This window comes from Nycticebus coucang, chromosome 4 (assembly GCF_027406575.1).
Source record: "Nycticebus coucang isolate mNycCou1 chromosome 4, mNycCou1.pri, whole genome shotgun sequence".
NCBI classification, from domain to species: Eukaryota; Metazoa; Chordata; class Mammalia; order Primates; family Lorisidae; genus Nycticebus; species Nycticebus coucang.
In genome coordinates, this window is record NC_069783.1 from 129,433,474 (window position 1) to 129,449,629 (window position 16,156).

General features: G+C 55.9%; 3 protein-coding genes and 1 non-coding gene across 9 annotated transcripts in view; 1 reads left to right on the forward strand and 3 right to left on the reverse strand.

The window, feature by feature from the left end:
- Positions 1-605: 605 nt before the first annotated feature.
- On the reverse strand, positions 606-8,785 carry RANBP1 (RAN binding protein 1). 2 transcript variants are annotated; one of them, XM_053586954.1, is made up of 6 exons: positions 8,480-8,785; positions 6,974-7,110; positions 4,661-4,818; positions 2,367-2,495; positions 1,496-1,561; positions 606-992 (listed from the first exon to the last, which is right to left on the reverse strand). In XM_053586954.1, the coding sequence occupies exons 1-6, from the start codon at positions 8,492-8,494 to the stop codon at positions 895-897; spliced, it is 603 nt and encodes a 200-aa protein (XP_053442929.1). In that variant the 5' UTR covers positions 8,495-8,785; the 3' UTR covers positions 606-894. The 2 variants fall into 2 exon arrangements, with proteins under 2 accessions (XP_053442929.1, XP_053442928.1); XM_053586953.1 differs by having other exon boundaries at positions 606-995; positions 8,480-8,784.
- On the reverse strand, positions 1,336-1,463 carry LOC128585263 (small nucleolar RNA SNORA77). Its single transcript, XR_008379983.1, has one exon. It is a non-coding gene; the product is annotated as a small nucleolar RNA SNORA77 (small nucleolar RNA).
- Positions 8,786-8,916: 131 nt separating the features above from the next.
- Positions 8,917-14,296, forward strand: TRMT2A (tRNA methyltransferase 2 homolog A). The gene is made up of 13 exons (XM_053586951.1): positions 8,917-9,183; positions 9,403-9,950; positions 10,051-10,159; positions 10,394-10,575; positions 10,758-10,872; positions 10,962-11,077; positions 11,158-11,269; positions 11,898-12,020; positions 12,147-12,222; positions 12,485-12,601; positions 12,715-12,811; positions 12,892-12,983; positions 13,124-14,296. Exons 1-13 carry the CDS (start codon positions 9,160-9,162, stop codon positions 13,300-13,302), a joined length of 1,890 nt encoding a protein of 629 aa, XP_053442926.1. The 5' UTR covers positions 8,917-9,159; the 3' UTR covers positions 13,303-14,296.
- A 111-nt stretch (positions 14,297-14,407) lies between these two features.
- The window catches only part of DGCR8 (DGCR8 microprocessor complex subunit), a 39,966-nt gene continuing 38,217 nt past the window's right edge, over positions 14,408-16,156 (reverse strand). For 4 of the 5 annotated variants that reach the window (XM_053586950.1, XM_053586947.1, XM_053586948.1 and 1 more), the window contains exon 14: positions 14,408-15,645. In XM_053586950.1, the coding sequence (XP_053442925.1) occupies positions 15,562-15,645 (84 nt within the window). In that variant the 3' untranslated portion in view covers positions 14,408-15,561. The remainder of the gene's footprint in view (positions 15,646-16,156) is intronic. The other variant, XR_008379378.1, reaches the window with a different exon arrangement.

Consider the following 16,156-nt stretch of genomic DNA (forward strand, 5'->3'; position numbering starts at 1 on the left):
TGAAAATGTCTATTTAAAGCTACTGCAGATGCCTCAAATTCCAACACTGCTGAGTTTGGACTTTGGGTCCAAGACCTCAAAAAGAGCTTTCTCCAAGGGTTGCAGTGGGGTATCTCACAGGGTTCCATACGTTAAGGGTTGGAGGGCTTAGCCAAGCCTTTCCCTCCACTAGGGCCTGACTGGACCTAGCCTTACCAAAGCCTGGAGACCCACTCAGGTGGTTAACACTTCCCTGTGCCAAAGCAAGGTTCTAGAGGCCATCCATTCTTTCTCCCAAACACACATACCTGCAGCCTACCTAATCACCACAGGGAGGGCAATGGCTGTCTAAGCCTCAGAGGGAGGCAGAGCATACCTGGCCCAGCACCAGCCCATACCAAGAACCCCTGGCCAAGCTGCCTCACTAGCACCAGTTCAGACACATCACCGCTGCAAGGCCCACACCAAGATACAAACACACAATGCCAGAGGAGTCTCCAGAACACCTGGCATGGTAAGGCATGGTGTCCTGTGGCCACACAGACCTAGATGTGCACACTCAGGGGCCAGCAGGGACCTACACCAGTTGCAGAAGAGGGGCCGGTGCACACAGTCCTGCTGTCAGGTCCAGGTTCCAAATGGGTTTTTTATTTTGCTATTTTTGATGACTATAAATAAGTGTTTCCACTATGGAAAAGAAAGTTAGCACAGTACATTTTCATGACTGGGGAATGGATTTTTCTGAAGTTGTCTTCAATAGGGCAAAAACTTAGAAAAAAACTCCAACCTTAATGTTGGAATTCAGTTCTTTTATATAAAGTCCCTTGTAAAAACAAAACAGAATAAAAATACCGAAAAGGAGGGGCAGAGCAAAATTTTAAAAAGAAAAAAGAAAGGAAATGGAAATAAGACGGTTTATTGCTTCTCCTCAGCTTCCTCCTTGGTCTCCTCCTTCACTGAAAGAGCTTCTAGCTTTTCAGCTACTTTTTCGGCATTATCGTTTTTGCCTGATCCTGCTAAAAACACAAGCAAGCACAGTAAGAGAACAGAAAAGAAAGGAAACATCAGACCATGCTGCCCCCCAACCGGACCTCCGAGTGCTGCCCACCCTCGGGACTGACTCCTGCCAGGACCAGCACTGAAGAAGGCCACGCAAACACATGTTCACAAGTTACCTAGACCTCAGGCAGGCTGCTCAGTGGTATCTGGTCACTTACTACCACAGCCATCATCCAGCCCCAGAGCAGGTGACTATGTCCTTTGAGAGACAAACAAGGACCATCTCAAAGCACCTTCACACTCTGGAGAGTTCAGTCAGAGAACTGTGAGGCAACCGCCTGGCTAGCAACACCGGATACCTGTGTCCCCAGGCAGCTACACTGCCCCTGACAGTCAGTCAGGCAGTTGCAGCACCTGGTCTATTTCTCTGGCAGACAGAAAAAGCACCCGTCTTGGGGCTGCAGCCGGGTGCAGAGTGAGTCTGCAAAGAAGCCCCAACCCCGGGGCACCACATCACCTTTCTTTTCTCTCTCTTCAATCTCTTTCCTGCATTCTTCAAACTTTGTTTTGAATTTCTGTGCATCTGAGGAAAAAAGAAAAATGACGTCCTAAGAGCCAGGAAGCAGTGGAGTGGCTATACCCTATGGACCTAAAGAGCTGGGCTCACAGGCAGCACCTATGGCTCGAGTAGAGCACCAGGCCCATATTCCGAGGGTGGTGGGTTCAAGCCCGGCCCCAGCCAAAACTGGGGGGGAAGAGGGGGAAGAGAGATGGGCTTCACAGAGAGCCCTTGACTCGCATGCAAACTGACCTCTGAGTTCCTCCCAAAGCTGGAGCCTTATGTCTCCCTTTGTCTGACTGCATACAACTTAAGCATAGTAGCAGACCATGTGGGAGCTTGAGCAATCAAAACTCTAGCCCTGACTTGTGTTGGAAGGGCTGCAGGGACAACGCTACTCCTAGGACAAGGGCAAGGTTCACTCAGCCCTACATGGTCAGCTACTGGACATCAGGACCACACCCACCAACTCATCCAGGAACCACTAGGTGAAACTTTGATCATGCAGACTGCAAAGATGCCCCTTCCCAAGTATGGCAGAGAAGTGGGTCTGGATATCCCCTGCAATTGTAAGGGGCTGTCACTATCCATAGTCTCAGTGAGGCAGAAGCCTGGCACACGGAGTGGCCCTGAGGTTAATCTGAGGCTCCAAAATGTCTGAAAGGAACGGGACATTAAACATGAAACTGAAGTGCTAGGCACAAGAAAGCAGGGCAGAAACAGCTCTAACATAGTCCCTCACTACCGTCCCTTCTTCCCAAAAGCAACAGTATTTGTTGCATTTAAACCACCACACCATGGAACAGGTTAGCCCCGCCCTCCTGCTCACTTTCAGCATTTAGAAAGCGGATGGCCAACAGCTCCGGCTTGGGACACTCATCAGCGAAGTCGGCGTGGGTGTTCCAGACCCAGGCACGGTCACTGCCCGCATTGGGCTTCAGTTCCATCATCGGTGTGACTGCAGGGAGAGAGACACACGAGGACGGTGGGGACTGACAGTGGGGACAACTGCCAAGGCCAGCCCACCCACCCATACCACACAGAACCCCGAATTGCTGAGCCAAAGGACCCACTTCAAACACAGGGATAGTTTGGGGCCCAAGAACCAGGCCAAGACAAAGTCCCACTGAACCTGCAAATTGAAAACACACCAGGCTGCTCCCTACTCATGGGGACATTTCAGCAAAAGGTTCCTAAGCCACCATCTCAAGACTACTCAGCACACAGACTCCACCCCCACATCCAAAAAGCAGATGGGGGAAACAAAAGGAGCTAGCCCTAGTCCCAGTGTGGCTGCTCACATTCAGCCCCGTGGTCCTGACTCTGTGCAGTCCTAAGGCCCTGAGTCAGACAAATGTCAGGGCACAAGGCCAGGTGACCCCAGCCGTTCCTAAGGGCCCCAACACATGAACCTGGCCAATCTGAAGGTGTAGGACAGATGACGGAAAGCCGCCAGAAAGTGGGGCAGTCACCTAGAAAAGAGCATGTACTGCCCAGAGGGACAACTGGAGATGAGACCATCAGAATCCTGTGATAGATGTTATCAGTGTCACAGAAGAGCAAGCAGTGTCCTGGAATGAACACCCACCCCGACTCCTCAGGCTCCGTGCAGACCTAAGGGAGGGGAAGGGGAATTCGGTCCCTGCGCCAAGCAGGGGACTAACCAGAGAAGCACTTGCATAGCCAGAGATGGTCATGCAGGTGACAACACACCAGAATGGCTTCTCAAGAACAGACAGGGGTGTCTGGCTCTTGCAGGTGTCTGAAAACGTGGGGTGGGCCCTGTGCCCTGGGCAGGTGTCTGAGAACATAGGGTGAGGTCATGCCCAGACCTGGCCACATGCTCTTAGGCAGATCCACATGTCACTATCTCAGGGAATCTCCTGGGGCAGTTACCAGGCTTCCTGCACATATCCCTCATCCATGCCCCATATCCTTAGCCTACCTGCCCACCTTCCCGCTTGCCTCCCCAACACCTCACCAGTCACCCGCTCCCTACTACCACCATCCCTGTCTAGCAAGGGTCTAAGACATGCACCAGGCACAGTGGACCACATAGCTGGCTCTGCCCAGATGCGTGGGACTCTCACAGAAGCAAGCAATCAACAAGGCTTTGAGAAAAGCATGGGTATCAAGGAAGACCCCAGGGAAATGGTGGAAACTAGGCTTGAGGGCAAGGATGAAGGTTGGGCCTCTTAGGAGAGCTGACAGGCTCTGGCATGGAGACAGCTATGGGACAGAGAGGGCCCCTGCTCCCTTCCCAGCGCCTCTGTAGAAGTGTTCATTCTTCTACATGACCCTGCATGCCCAGGTCAAGGGGCCCTGTCCTGACCAATACACATTACACTCAGCAAACACAGGTGTTGATATCAGGAGTTTCACCAAGGGACTCCCCAGGATATGGGCTTTTGAACATGCCACTAGGCAGGGGCAGTACAAATTTGGCCTGCACACAGTTGGCAGGCATAGAGTTGGAACAACCTACTGCCATTTCCTCCTAGGCAAGGCCTCCTGTGGCCCTTCCCTGAGTCCTCACAAAGTGATGAGGGCTCACAGCTGCACCTGCCCATGGGCCTCCACTCGCTCCTTGTGCAGTTTCTCAGGTGCCTAGAACTTGGTAGCCACCTTCTCCCCAGACCTGTCCCCCTCCCATGTCTTCCCCAGGGGACATCTTGATGGGGGTAGAGCACACCAAAGGCTGAAGAGGCTACTGCCCAGGCACCCTGCACATGTTCACACACTCAGACACCACACACACGCTACACACACTCAGTTACCACACACATGCCCAGATGCCACACCCAAAACGTTCGTATACCCCCTCAACATAGTCACACAGAGCCTGGGCACCACATACCCACATACACACACATTGCTGGCCCTAACCCTGTCCTACAGCACTCACTCTGTGCCCTAAGCCCTCCCTGGGCTTTGGCATCCCAGCAGGACCTGTCTGGCTGGACTCTACCCTTCCGTGTTCTGTTAAGCTTCATGCAGGCCTGTTCTTAGTCCAGAGGCACATTTGGAAATCGCATGCACTCCATGTAAGAACATGCCACCGGCTCCCAGTCAGCCCTGAGAGCATTGTGGGCTCAGGGAGAACACACGCCCAGAGGCACCTACTGTAGTGGTTGGCGCAGATCTTCAGGGTCTTGTCCCTCCTCATGAGAAGGCGGATGGTCCCTTTCTCCTTGTGCTTAAGGAGCTTGACGTCACCAGTGCCTCGTTCCTTCCATTCTGGAAGATCATTCTCAGAAGCAAATCGGAATAGCTTTGCACGCCTGCAAGAAAAGCCACCAAACAGCTTAAGATGCAGAGAGAAAGGGACATTGGTGGCACACATTTGCCCAGAAGAACCCTTGTCCTTGCTGCACTACACAGAGCACACTCTGCACTGCTGGACCCGACATCACTCCAAGCACCTTCCCTTCTTTAGGCTCCAAGAACATGACCAACAAAAAGCACAACAGCCCAAGTTCCAGGTCATCTTTATTTCACAATCCAAAAAAAAACAAAAGCAAAAACACGTATCTATGGTGGGTGGCAACATTTTCCCGGGGGGGGGGGTGGGGGGGTAGGTGGCTGGGCATCCCAGGGTCACAGTATAGGTGTACTCCTCAGGCCTATGGACCCACAGAAACAACTCTAAGCAGGTGGTAACTGAGGCTCTCACCCTACACAGGCCCAGGCCTTCCCTCAACTGTGAGATGCTCCAACCCAGGCCTCTGTTCAGACAAATAGGGTACAAACCAGCAACCAGCCTTCCTGCCCAGAAGCAGCACTGCTTGGGACCCAGGCACCTGACCCAGCAGTGTGCTCTCCAGACTCGGGCCTGTCCCTTTCCTGTGGAAGACTCTGCTCTCTCCCCTAAGAGCAATTCTGTCAAGGGAGACTGTACCTTCAGTAGGGCCCCTATCAAGAGAAACCCCGAGCTCTACCACAGAACCTAAGGGCTCAGATGCAAAAGCCAAACTGCAGCCTCACTTCCTTCAGAGGCCCATGCCCAGCGCACCAGAGCATCTCTCACCCCGTACCAGCAGGGAGGTGGCAGCAACAAGCCCCACCTCACCCTAGGAAGCACCGCTCACTACCCTCTGTAACGAGGGGCACATACAGCAGTCCTTTCCCAGGTTCCCTCCCTGCCCCATCCCAAGAGCGAGGGGTAAAAGGGTAGTTATGGCCTGTGTCTCTCTCCCAACCCTGGAGCAATCAAACCTTAACCTGAACTCTTGAAGCAACTTGAAGGGATGGGAGAGTGGAGTTTCCAGCAACTTTGATAGGGAAAAACTGCTACCATATTTTAAAGTAAAACTGAACCTAATGTGTATTGTGATTAAGCGTGTAGGCAACAGGTCACAGTGCTGCGACAAAGTCACAAGACCAAGTCTTATACCTGGCACTGCAGTTCCTCACTGAAAAAACACATATCCAGAAATTCTTAAAAAATACTGGGATGCCAAGGAGGGTGGATGGCTTGAACTCAGGAGTCTGAGACCAGCCTAAGCAAAAGCGAGACCCCATCTCTACTAAAAATAGGAAAACTAGCCAGGTGTAGTGGTGGGTGCTTGTAATCCCAGCTACTCTGGAGGCTAAGGCAGGAGGATCTCTCCTTTTTTCTTTCTTTTTTTTTTTAAGCCAAAGTCTCATTTCGTCACCCTCAGTAGAGTACTGTGGCATCACAGCTCACGGCAACCTCAAACTCTTAGGTTCAAGCAAGCCTCTTGGCTCAGCCTCATGAATAGCTGGGACTACAGGTGCCCGCCACAGCACCCAGCTATTTAGCCTACTTTTAGATCTCACTCTTACTTAGCGTGGTCTCCAACTCCTGAGCTCAAGCAATCCACCTGCCTTGGCCTCCCAGAGTACTAGGATTATAGGCGTGAGCCACCATGCCTAGCCTCAAGAGGATTTCTTAAGGCTCAGAATTTGAGGCTGCTGTAAGGCTGAATCCATGGCACTCAACCCAGGCCAACAGAATGAGACTGTCTCAAAAAAATAAAAAAGTAATCTTGATAACTAAACCAGTACCAGCTTTCACTGGTAATTCTAGCCATTATTTTGTGCATTAAAAACACTAAGTTGGGGACTCAGAAGCTTCAGGTTGCCAAAGAGGTCTGTGCTGCAAAAACAGTTCAGACTCCCTGCTCAACCAAGGGAAGGGGCTCATGGATCCTCGGAGACAGATGGCAGACAACCAGCTCAGCAGACTCACCAGTGGACAGAGCAAGTGAGTGAAGGGACACACTCATATGACAGGCCAGGGAGCAGCAGGGCCACCTGCTGAAGAATTGTTGAAGGAACGGGTTGACTTTCTAAGTGGTATTAGTTACCACACAATTTAAGGCCCTTTCTTCAAATAGCCTCAGACTGAGATTTTGACACTTCTAAACATTATAACTTTTCAAGATACCTCTTCGGGGACATCAGCCTACTTACATTTTAAAAAGCTCCTCTTCATCTTCTTCCAGCGTTTTAATTTCTTGCTCAGGAAGAGAAACTATTGGCTCAAACTGTGGGTCATGGTTGGACTCATCTGCGTTTTCAGTGGAGGTATCATGGTCCTCATGAGTGTCCTGAGGAGGGAAGTACACAGAGGTGAGTAACACTGCTGGCCTTCAGACCTGGCCCAGAGCCAGAGCTTAGCAGTGCCCACAGTGGGCAGCCCCAACAGTGAATGGCCTTTGAATGCAAGAATGGGCCTCGCCCCAAAGGGTACTCAACCCACAGCCTTTTCACACCAGGAATGGTATGTCAGAATCACCAGTACTCAACCCACAGCCTTTTCACACCAGGAATGGTATGTCAGAATCACCAGGCGAGGGCAAGGTTATACACTAGATTTCAGCACTGCTCCCTCACATTCACAAACATCAATCAAAGCTGTGCAGAGATGGGCGGGGGCTCCTGAAACTCGGCAGCCACATGCAGAGTGGCCTGGGAGAAACTGCCTGTTTCCTCATCTGTAAAATGCAGGTGACATCTGCTGTGGGAAGATCAAAGGATGCAGATGATAAATCTCAAGAGCTTTACCTTTAAAGCAAAAAGCAACTCTCGGTTTTTATTAATTAGAAATGCCCGAACTCATCCTTACTAAAAGGAAAAAAAAGTTGCTATAAGACTACGAGCATTTACACAGAACTCACAATTCTGTTAGCAATTTAATCATAGTTTGCAAAATTAAGTTGGTAAGTGAATAAACTATACAAGCCAAAGTCATAAAATCCTCACAATTTAGAGAATTACAGAGCACAAATAACCATATTTTCAGCGCAAGTTTAGCAAAACATGTGTCTTGATGACGCAGAAGTCCCTAAGAGACCAGATTCAATTGTAGAAAAAAATACAGCCTTTAGCCGCTCTTCCCGGGTTCAACAGCACTGCGGCTCCGCCACGGCACGCACCCAACCAGGCACTAGCAGCCAATAAAGCCTCCCCCGCCCTGGGCCGGCGCTCCAGGACCCGTCACCCCCCCTCCCCGCCCAACTTCGGCTGGAACACGATTTCTGCCATAGAGAATTGTGGCAGTTCCGGACGTCAAGACTGAATGAATGAAGTGCTGCGTGGGCGACAAAGGGGACCACTGCAGGGCATTACTGGGACCACCCGAGTGGGCCAAGTCAGAAAAAACAGGCCGCCCGCCCGGGTCTCCGGCCAATGGGCGGCCCTGCGCGGCCCCGGCCGCTTCCCAGCCCACCCCCAAGGTCACACAGGCATCCCGCAGCCCCGGGCCCGGAGCCTAGAGCCCCGGCACACTAAGCGCCTGATTCACAGGCCTTGAACCCCCAGGCCCTGCACGAGGAAGGCCCCGCAGACGCTGGACCCGCAGACCGACAGGGGTTGGCCAAGTCGGCGCGGGCCGCCCACGTGGCCGCCAATAGCGGCCTCTACCCCCCCTCCTAGGCCCCGTCCGCCCACCTAGTCCTCGCTCGGGCCTGGCCTCACCTTGGTGGCCGCCATAGGAGCGCGGCGGCGGCTGGACTGGGTCGGTCGTCGCAGGTTCCGCGGCCTCTCGGCGGCTACTCGTAGCTCTTTCCCTCCGCGTCTGGCGCCGGCGCCTCCTGCCCGCTCGCTCTTCCCTCCGCCCCACGACCCGAACCCCGACCCCTGACCCCGGCGGCGGGAAACGCGCCGCGATTCAAAACCAACGCAGCTTTATTGGCTCATGAAGAGGACACTCTCATTGTCCGGCCCGCCTCGCGTTTCCCGCCAGAACGCCCGCGGCGCATGCCCGACCCGCCAGTCAGTCAGAGAAGCGCGCACTCCCAGCGGCCCCCGCGTCCACTTCCGTCCCCAGCCGCACGCGCCCCCAGTGCTGAAAAAAGTGGCAAGGGGGCGGGAGGAAGGGCCGGCGCGTAGCGATGACGTCGCCGGAAGCCGAGACCATAGAGATGCGCAGCTTCGGCGGCACGCGTTGGCGGACTCGCTTCGTGTGAGGCGAGTGGGCGGTACAGCCCCATGCCGGAGGCCCGAACCTGGTACCCAGGGTTCGAGTCCCACCCCAGCCCCGTGGGCGACCTCGCGGTGTCTCCCCTGCTCTCTGAGCACCTCCCAGACAGGCCCAGGACCAGGCGGCGAGGCGGCCCTCGTGGGGTCCCCAGTCTTTACGGCGAACAGCCCAGACAATGAGCAACAAGCTGGACTGCGAAGTAGAGTGAAGGGAGAGGGAGGTCTGGGGTAGGGATGGGGTGGGAGGGCGCGGGGCGGGGTGGAAAGCCCGTGGGAGACGAGACGGGGATGTGGGACTGAGGTGGAGGAAAAAGGGAGGTGGAGGGACCAGCGAGGCAGAAAGGGAGCCGTGGGCTGGCCTGGGTGGGACAGAGGCCCGGGGTCAGGCCCTCAGCCTGGTCCCGCGTGTCCACATTCAGGGCCCGGAGCCCATAGAGGGCTGCAGCCAGGACAGCAGCGATGCCCGGGGCGGCCCTGCGGCCCCAGCACCCCGGGAGGAGGAGGGGGCTGGCGCTGCCGCAGAGTCAGCGCCCCAGCCCGGGCTGTACAGCTACATCAGAGACGACGTGTTTACCTCGGAGATCTTCAAGCTGGAGCTACAAAACGTGCCTCGCCACGCCAGTTTCAGTGACGTCCGACGCTTTTTGGGCCGCTTCGGCCTGCAGCCCCACAAGACCAAACTCTTCGGGCAACCACCCTGCGCCTTCGTGACGTTCCGCAGCGCTGCTGAGCGGGACAAGGCCCTGCGTGTGTTGCACGGTGCCCTCTGGAAAGGCCGCCCGCTCAGCGTGCGCCTGGCCCGGCCCAAGGCTGACCCCCTGGCCAAGAGGAGGCGACAGGAAGGTGAGGGCGAGGCTCCTGTGACGCGTGTTGCCGACGTGGTGACCCCTCTTTGGACAGTGCCCTATGCTGAGCAGCTGGAGCAGAAGCGACTGGAGTGTGAGCAGGTGCTGCAGAAACTCGCCAAGTGAGTGTGGGCGAGGGGCACCAGCGCATTTGGGGGAAGGGCAGCATGGATGGGGCATTGTGCAGTCAGACCGCTAACCAGCCGCCTCCTTTTCCTGCAGGGAAATCGGGCACACCAACCGAGCCATGCTGCCCTGGCTGCTCTCACAGAGGCACAAGCACAACAAGGCCTGTTGCCCGCTGGAGGGGGTCCACCCGTCACCCCAGCAGGTTGGCCAGGGCTGTGGCAGCCACAAACCCCCATCCTGTACTTATAAGATCTTTTCTTTGCTCACCTTTCCCATCAGTCTCCCTGCTTTGCGTTTCTTTTTGGCAACTCACTGCATGGCTGTTAGTAGACCCTCTTAGTTTTGTCTGCTAGTCCTGTGGGGAAATTGCAGTTTTTCCAGACACCAGTGCTGGACAGCCACAGTTAGATCTGGCTGTCTCCCTGCCTCCTTGCAGACTGAGTATCGTAATAAGTGTGAGTTTCTGGTTGGCGTCGGGGTGGACGGAGAGAACAACACAGTTGGCTGCCGGCTTGGCAAGTATAAGGGTGGGTCATGTGCCGTGGCTGCCCCCTTTGACACCGTGCACATCCCTGAAGCCACCAAGCAAGTGGTGAAGGCTTTCCAGGAATTCATTCGGTGAGGACCTGTGGCTAGGTTCCTGGCAGTCCCGGGCGCTCTGGGGAAGAAGGCAGGGATTCTGGGGTGCTCTTGATGGTGCTCAGCTCGGGAGGGTATGTTTGGAGGAGAGAGGAGGGAGGCTGCTGCCCAGTCCTGGCTGTCAGACATAGGGAACTCAAGGCCATCTGTGACTCCGACAGGTCCACGCCATACTCGGCATATGACCCAGAGACATACACAGGCCACTGGAGGCAGCTGACTGTGCGCACCAGTCGTCGTGGCCAGGCCATGGCCATTGCCCACTTCCACCCCCAGGTCTCAGGTGGGGGCCTTACTGGGGGAGGGTGTCTGGCCTGGGTGGGCCTCAGCACAGCCTGATGGGGCCTTCTCACCACCTGTTCCAGAAACTAAGCCCTGGGGAACTAGCAGAGCTGAAGGCCTCCCTAGCACAGCACTTTGTGGCAGGGTCAGGCAAGACCAGTGGGGTAACCTGCCTCTACTTCGTTGAAGAGGGACAGCGGTGAGGAGCCCGGGAGGGGGGTGAGGTGGGTACCCACCTCGGGGCTGGTAGCCCTGAAGGCCTTCCCTCTCCACCCATAGAAAGACTCCCAGTCAGGAGGGCCTGCCCTTGGAGCATGTGGCTGGGGACCGGTGCATCCACGAGGACCTGCTTGGGCTAACCTTCCGGATCTCTCCTCACGCCTTCTTTCAGGTAGCTGAGACCTGGTGGGCACAAGGACACAACAGAGGGAGGTCTGACTCACTTGTCAGGACAGTGAGCTAGTGCAACAATGGGAGCTGTCTTGAGATTTGGGAAGAGCTGATCCCACAGGGAGGCCCTGAAGGACTCTCCAGGGCAGGGTACACTTCACACCATAGGACAGGGCTCTGGCCTGGCAGAGCAGTGTGGCCTTTGGGCCAGAACAGTTTCAGGCCCATTCCGGAGCGGATGTGGACCCTCTTTTGGACACAGGCCTGGCAGGACTCCTGCTGGAGGGCCAGAGTGGGGGTGCAGGGTGGTAGTCGGGTGACTTCATGGGCCCTGGTGCGAGGTGGCAGTCCTCCTTGTTGGTGTAGGGAGGTGCGGCCAGTTGAGCAGCTGTGGGGGCCCTGCAAGCTCAGCACTCAGGGGAGGGTTCTTTGTGAACCCAGGGTAGGTAGGTTGCCACAGGAGTTGCCTTCTTGAAGCCAGGAGGTAGGGTGGGGTCACTGGCACGGTGTGGCAAGAGGGGTGGCTGGAAGCAGGGATGGGGAAGAGGGTATGTTGCCTGGGCCGGGGGTCAAGTGCATGAGGGTTTAGGCGGGGAGCTGCTGATGGCTTGGGCACCACCATGTTCCAGGTGAACACACCTGCCGCTGAGGTCCTCTACACAGTCATCCAAGAGTGGGCCCAGCTGGATGGGGGCAGCACGGTGCTGGATGTATGCTGTGGTACAGGCACTATTGGCCTGGCCCTGGCCAGGGTGAGCCTCTCCCCAACCCACAACCCACATCACGTCTGCCCCAGGCCCAGCTTTCTTCGCCTCCTGCCACTCCCCTACCTGAGGAGCCCTGGGCAGGCACCACTGTCTGTGCTCTTCCTGTTCCAGAAAGTAAAGAGAGTCATTGGGGTTGAGCTGTGCCCAGAGGCTGTGGAGGACGCCTGGGTGAATGCCCACACCAACGGTGAGCATAGCAGGTGGGCTTGGGGGAGTAGCCTTCCCTCCCCACTCCCACACATGCCTGCAACATGGCACCTGGAATTCCCTGGGGCTCAAAGGACCACTGGGGGCACAGCAGAACTCTTTTGCTTGACTACTGTGCACCTGAGTTCTGGGGCTGCACAGCAGGAAGGCAGAGTGAACAAACTCCTTGGCTACTGGGTTCCGAGGGCTCTGTGAGGGGAGGGTGTCCAAGGCCCACTGACACGCTGCGGGGTCATCTTCAGAGCTGAGCAACGTTGAGTTCCACTGTGGAAGGGCTGAGGACCTGATGCCTGCCCTGGTTAGCAGACTGGCCTCCCAACAGCTGGTGGCCATCCTGGACCCACCCCGTGCTGGCCTACGTGAGTAGCCCCTGCTTGGGGAGGTGGCACAGGGAAGAACACAGGTATCATGGTGGTATACCAGGCTGTTCAGTATTGGGCCCTAGGCACCGAGCCCATGTCTGCCTTCTCAGATTCCAAGGTGATCCTGGCCCTCCGCAGAGCTGAGAACCTCAAACGGATCCTTTACGTCTCCTGCAATCCCCGGGCAGCCATGGGCAACTTTGTGGAGTAAGTGCCGGGAGGGGTGGGAGGGTGGGCCAGGGCCCAGCCATGGGGCTGACCTTGGCGCTCCCTCCCTGCCACCACAGCCTCTGCAGGGCCCCATCTAACCGCGTAAAGGGCATCCCGTTCCAGCCTGTCAAAGCTGTGGCCGTGGACCTGTTCCCACAGACCCCACACTGTGAGATGCTCATCCTATTCCAGAGGGTGGAGCACCCCAATGGCACAGGAATCTTGGGGCTCCAAGACCCTCCAAGCCAGCCCCTACCAGGGCCCGCAGATGGTACCCCACAGGAAATTGGGGCCTCTTCCTCATCCTAGGTCCCGAGACCAGCGGCAGGCAGCTCTTCCAGAGCAGGGCCTATCATGGGGCCAGAAGGCAAGGGGACTCCCACAGCCCTGCCCAGGGACCCCAGGGTGCTCAGAGGCAAGCAAGCAGCTGGCTCCCACCAGGACCAGCCTGTTGCCATGGGCTGTGGGCTGTGGGCTTCGGGCTCTGAACTCTGGGAAGACAGGTAGGCTCCTATGGCCTGTTCCCCACCTGTGCCCTTACCAGAACAGCTAGGCTGTGAGGGCTGGAATAAACAGTGCTAAACTTAAGACCGTCTCTGTGGTAAGCCAGCTTGGGCACACAGGGGCTCTCAATCCTCCACTGAGGGTGCTGGGCAGGGCAGGTTGGGCATGTTAGCCCTGTCTGCATAGCTAGGGTGGAGGCTGGGTGCTAGAGCAGATCCCCAAGCCCCACTGCTGGGAGAGTCAGTGCGGAGCTTGCAAACAAATGTTGGATTTTACACTTGAACCCAGGAAGAGGCAGATATGCAGACCTTGAGCAAGCGCCAGCTGGGTAGCAGGCTTGAGCAGTGGGCAGGCAGCCCACCTCCCCCACTGCAGTCAGAGGTCACAGTCCCAGCACCTGGCCAAGGGAAGGTCCCTTCTACACTCTCAGCCCAGGAGGGATGCCAGTGACCAAGGAGGGACCCAGAACCACACAACCCTTGGGTGGTGCTCTGCCCCTGCTCCTGCCCTCTGAAGAAAAACAGTAGCCATTCCCTTTCAGACAGTTTGCTTTATGTGTTCAGACAATCAAGGCTTGCCTTCCAGCCACAGTCCTGGGCCCAGAGGCAGAGGCTCCCTGCTCCCCAACCTCACAGCAGACTGTGTACAACTTGCACCCACACTTGGGGGGTGGGGTGTGGGGTGTGCACAGACCACGAGGGACCAGTGAGTCACGGCAAGGCTCCCTGGCCTCCAGGGGAACTTGTGCACAGAGCTTTGGTTCACAGGCGCATCTGGCTGTCTAAGGGCAACAGTCACGATCAAGTGATAATTCACAGCTGCAGACGGGAGGCAAGACAGAAGCAGGTATCTAGTTACAGCAACTTGATTCAGGGATTTCTTTGAAACGTCAACACAGAAGCCAACCTTGGTCACACAGGTGGTGAGGGAAGGATGTGCTGTGGGTGGCCCACAGGCTGACCCTATGTCTTCCAGACAGAAAACACCATCACCCCACCCACGGGCAGCATGGTGGGGCAGACGCCTCAAAATGCTGGGTTTGTGTCAAATGGCATGGAGGCATGGCACCCTACGTGGGTGCTAGGGATGGCCAGCAACAGCTGATGGCCACACCACCAGGGCCCCAAGTACACACTTGTGCCCTGGAACATACACCCCACACCCATCCACAGGGGCCCAGCGAGCGTCACTGCTGGTTGAGGAGTAAGGGCAGCCTCCCCTGAGATCCAGGGAAGCCCCTGTCACTAGGAGGCAGCTGCCCACTGTGCACTCAGCCAGCTCCGTATCAAGTAGACTGCACTGAAGGCCTTGCTTCCTATTTAAACAAGTCCACTTGGTAAAATGCATGACTCCAATTCTATCTTCTACCCTCACTGTAAAAGTTTCTTTTCCAAATGCTAAAATACCATAAAAGCTTTAAAAATCAATGAGTGGACAAATGGACTTGACTGTGCAAAAATCTTCATAAAAAACTGTTACCAGAGGCCAGCAAAGGTAGGGCCTCAGTGTCCAGGGAGGTGCACTTTCAGGGTATTAAGACTTGATCACAAAAGTGGACCACGCTCAGCAGGAGGCCAGCATGCCAGGGAGGCTACGGGATGTCCTCGCTGGCATTGCATCCAGGCTGGAGAACAACCTTGATAGTTTCCCTGCCATCTTGAAAAGCAGTGCTGATGCTAAAATTCTGTTTATTTTAAACCAAAAAGGTCTGAAATACTCCTCTGTTGTAACTTCTTCAGAGAAAAAGGGAAAACACGGAAAAGCAGGTGGGAGATGGGTGCTGGTGCACCTGCTGGCCAGGACCCTGCAATTGGCTCTGCAGGAGCCCTGGGCACAGGGGCCACTAGGCACCACGGGCCAGCCACAGTCACAGCATTCGGCGTCCTTTCTCAACTTGCTGTCAGTGTAGGTCACACACCAGAACCTGTGAGAGCCTTCTTGAAAGCAGCCTGCATCAGGTGCACAGGGGTCTGCAGCTGCCTAGGAACTACAGCTCCCTCCTGTGCAGGCACTCAGAGTCCAGGCCCGAGAACAGCTTCCAAGGGAGAACCACTGCCTCACGTATGCTATGTGGCTGTGACTGTCCCCTGCACCAGAGCCTCAACCTCTGGCCTATGCCCTCAGACCCTCTGGCCACAAGGGAGGAACTCAAGTTGGAGGCCTGACTCCCATAACTGATGGGTGATTGCTGGTCTCCTGGGCAGTGCCGTGGGCGGCCCCCACACCCCGGCCGTGCTGTGGCCTCACACATCCACAGTGCACAGGGGCTCGCCGCCAGGCTGTGCAGACGCCACAATCGACATCTTGGGCTTCTTCCGTGTCTCCTCCTGAAAAAATAGGTCAGTAATGCCAGTGAGGTGGGTTTGGCACAGGGATTGTGCTGGGTGGAACGAGAGCTCCATAGACTGGTGCTGCAGCATCCCAGGGTGTCAGGTACAGGCACAGCGACAAGCCCAGTCTCTCCCCCACCTCACAGCCCCCCTGCTGACCAGGAACAAGCCAGGCAGTCCCTGCTAGCTCCTAGCTCTAGGCAGGCAAGGCCCTCATCACTGCCCAGGGCACGAGTGAGACATGGGCAAAAGACTCAGCCTCCTGGGGCCTTCAACACAGGCCCGGGGAAGGCTGCCACTAAGATCCTGCCTAGGCAGAGCAGTGAGCAGCCACATAAGGACACCACTGTCAGCCTTGCAGCTCCCCTCTTGGCGTGGGGCACCCAAGATAGCTTTAGGAAGCTTCACTGGGACCCTACCAGGCACTACCAGGTTCAATTGCTCAGTGAACTTGTGAGTGCCCCAGGGAGTCACTTAACTAGTGACTAGTCAAGAGTACACTGACTTG

Bases quoted from the DNA above. Each gene is read 5' to 3' on its own strand.
- RANBP1 (XM_053586953.1), bottom strand. The intron at 2,496-4,660 runs GTAGGTGCCTCT...CTCTCCCTGCAG, and splicing joins GATCTGCGCCAACCACTACA to TCACACCGATGATGGAACTG. The intron at 996-1,495 runs GTGATGTGGTGC...TTGTGTTTTTAG, and splicing joins TGAAGAGAGAGAAAAGAAAG to CAGGATCAGGCAAAAACGAT.
- TRMT2A (XM_053586951.1), top strand. From the start codon at position 9,160: ATGAGCAACAAGCTGGACTGCGAA. The intron at 10,160-10,393 runs GTTGGCCAGGGC...GCCTCCTTGCAG, and splicing joins TCCACCCGTCACCCCAGCAG to ACTGAGTATCGTAATAAGTG. The intron at 12,602-12,714 runs GTGAGTAGCCCC...CTGCCTTCTCAG, and splicing joins CCCACCCCGTGCTGGCCTAC to ATTCCAAGGTGATCCTGGCC.